At 57.0% G+C, this 2,730-nt stretch overlaps 1 protein-coding gene across 1 annotated transcript in view; it reads right to left on the bottom strand.

Moving 5' to 3' along the window:
* CECR1 (cat eye syndrome chromosome region, candidate 1) overlaps window positions 1-2,730 on the bottom strand; it is a 58,442-nt gene that overhangs the window by 18,175 nt on the left and 37,537 nt on the right. The window contains exons 5-6 of the mRNA XM_011984647.1: window positions 1,587-1,714; window positions 662-738 (exon numbers count right to left, since the gene is read on the bottom strand). Of these exons, the coding sequence (XP_011840037.1) occupies window positions 662-738; window positions 1,587-1,714 (205 nt within the window). The remainder of the gene's footprint in view (window positions 1-661; window positions 739-1,586; window positions 1,715-2,730) is intronic.

The following is a 2,730-nucleotide window of genomic DNA, read 5'->3' as shown; positions in this document are numbered from 1 at the left end:
CCAGGATGGTCTCGATCTCCTGACCTCGTGATCCACCCGTCTCGGCCTCCCAAAGTGCTGGGATTACAGGCTTGAGCCACCGCGCCCGGCCAGCCCAAATCCATTCTTATTCAGAGATCCTTTCTGGCTCTGGGGGCACCTGTAGTCTCTGAAAAGTAGGTGGGGTCAGAGGACCCACAGGAACAGTTTCATTTGTCTGCATTTAGAGGAGGCCAAGTGGCCTCGTTCCCGACTCTCCCCGCATCTCTGTCGGGGACTCAGACATGGATGCAGTTCAGGGGCAGCTGTCTGTCCACTGGACGCCTGCAAAGGGCCACAGGTCACCCAAGTCCCTGATGGGTCGGCTGGACCCAGTAACCATCTGGCCTCTTGCTGATTAAGTCAGCAAGACTCTGGGCACTGCAGAACCCTACAGGGGCAAGGCAGGCAGCATGACAACGAAACCCCCAGAACACAGGCTCTGGCGCAAGCCCACAACGGGCTCAAGGTCTTTGCCCTGCCACTAGCTGGCTCTCCCGTTCCAATCCTCCGCTCTGTGGGGACAAAGACTTCCTGGCCCGCCCCTCCATGGCCTCTCCCCGGAGTCTAGGTGAACCTGGGGACATTGATACACTCAGCTCAGCCCTCACACCCTCCTGCCACTGGCCCTGGGAAGGGACACCTGGCACCAGGGAGCCTCTGAGCAGAACGTGGGCCCATCCTGCAAGCTCCCTCCTAGGGGGACGGGCACAATCCCTCCTAGGGGGACCGGCACAAAGCCAGAGCTCAGCTCCTCCAGGCCCCAGGCCCCATGGAAGGAGGGGGCACTCAGGAAGACTGGGCACAGGAGGAGGCTCCTGGGGAGTCAATGCCCTCCAGAGCCCAGGCTCGTGGTGGGCTAGGCAGATGGAGCCGCTGCCGGATCCCTCCGGTGCCCACCCCGTGCCTGACTCTGAGTGATCCCACTGGCTGCTGCCCTTGCAGCTGAGACCATGGACAGGTCCCAGCCTTAGACTGGCTGCTCTTGAAATTGAGGGAAGGGGTCTTGTCTGGTAAAGTCGGAAGGACAATTAAGCTGCAAAGCTTTCTGTGCTTCCTTGGGAAAAAGAGTGGGTCTTTCACCCACGTGCCAGGCCACGCACACGGCACTACTGGAGGTCCCCACATGCAGACCTGAGCCAGTGCCCTCAGGGCATCTCCCTGATCAAGGATTCACATGCAACCACACACAGAACCCAGAGGCGAATTGAAACCAAAAAATGGGCCGATTATCCAAACGTTCATGCGAAACCATTATGCTCATAACTGAGTCATCAGGCCAATGTGGGGTCACAGCCGAGAATTATCTGGGAAATTCACACATTCTTCATTTCAGTTTGGGGGTGAAGACCCGAACTAGAAGTGGCTTCAGGGAGCAATTCATTGCTGGGTCACCGCACTTCCCTACTACTGTGCTCACACACAGAGGCACAGCGCAGCTCCTTGGCACCAGCACTGGGCCTCTCCTGGCCTCCCAGCCCCACTTCTCACCCCTCCCTTCCCAGTCCAGCAGCTCTGCCTGCATCCCAGTCTCCGAACCCGAGCTCTTCAGCAATACTCTCTCTTACCTGTCATCTGAATAAATGATTTTGATTCCAATAAACTCAGGGTGAGTTTCCACAAACTTCTGAGCTACTTCCTGGTAAGTCTTCACTGACCACTCTTCGTCGTGGTGCTCTCCACTGAGCTCATACACCTGGGAAGAAAGCACAACCAGGAGCCGTCAGGTGAGCAGAAAGAGACACCCTTCCCAGCCACCTCCTTCCCAGCCACCCCCTTCCCGGCCACCCCTGCCCAGCCACCTTTACCCAGCCACCCCTGCCCAGCCACCTCCTTCCTAACCACCCGCTGTCAGCCACCTCCTTCCCAACCAACTCTTTCCCAGCCGTCAGCAAGCTCTGTGAAAAGTAGATGGGGTCAGGGGACTCACAAAACAGTTTTATTTGTGTTTGGATGAGACCAAGTGGCCTTGTTCCCAAAAGTCCAGCCAGGCTGGACTTGTGCTTCCCTTGTTCAGGTCCTCTACGGCCTCGGACATTGTCTCTGCTGCTGCATGGGGAATTCCTAGCTGGCTCTGGGATAACCCTGATGCCCGCCTGTCTCCTTCATTGCTGGGTCACTGCACTTAAAACGGCGCCTAGCACCTGCGAGGGTAGGTGGCCATTAAGCATTTGCATAATGGTTGAAGAACAGGTCACGGAGGGACAGGATGAAAGCCAGAAAGAGTGATCTGAGAATGACATCATTCCCCACTACCTGCTCACCTCCGCACTGCTTCCCTAACTCCAGGTGCAGCAGCTGCAAGGTGGCCAGTGCCACCAGGGACAGCAAGGGGACACAGTGAGAGCAGAGTGGGGACAGCTGGGAGTGGGCAGGTGACAAGGAAGCTAAGGGAAGAGAGGTGTGTAATGGGGAAAGGACATCAACAATATCCCTCGAGGCCCCGTGTGGTGGCTCACACCTGTAATCCTAGCACTTTGGGAGGCCGAGGCAGGCGGATCACTTGAGGTCAGGAGTTCAAGACCAGCCTGGCCAACATGGTGAAACCCCCCATCTCTACTAAAAATACAAGATTAGCTGGGCATGGTGACATGTGCCTGTTAATCCCAGCTACTGGGGAGGCTGAGGCAGGAGAATCGCTTGAACCCGGGAGGCAGAGGTTGCAGTGAGCCAAGATCACGCCACTATACTCCAGCCTGGGCGACAAAGCAA

This window comes from Mandrillus leucophaeus, unplaced genomic scaffold (assembly GCF_000951045.1).
Source record: "Mandrillus leucophaeus isolate KB7577 unplaced genomic scaffold, Mleu.le_1.0 Scaffold270, whole genome shotgun sequence".
NCBI lineage: Eukaryota > Metazoa > Chordata > Mammalia > Primates > Cercopithecidae > Mandrillus > Mandrillus leucophaeus.
The sequence above is the reverse complement of the archived record's forward strand: the minus strand, read 5'-3'. Positions and strand labels throughout refer to the sequence as shown.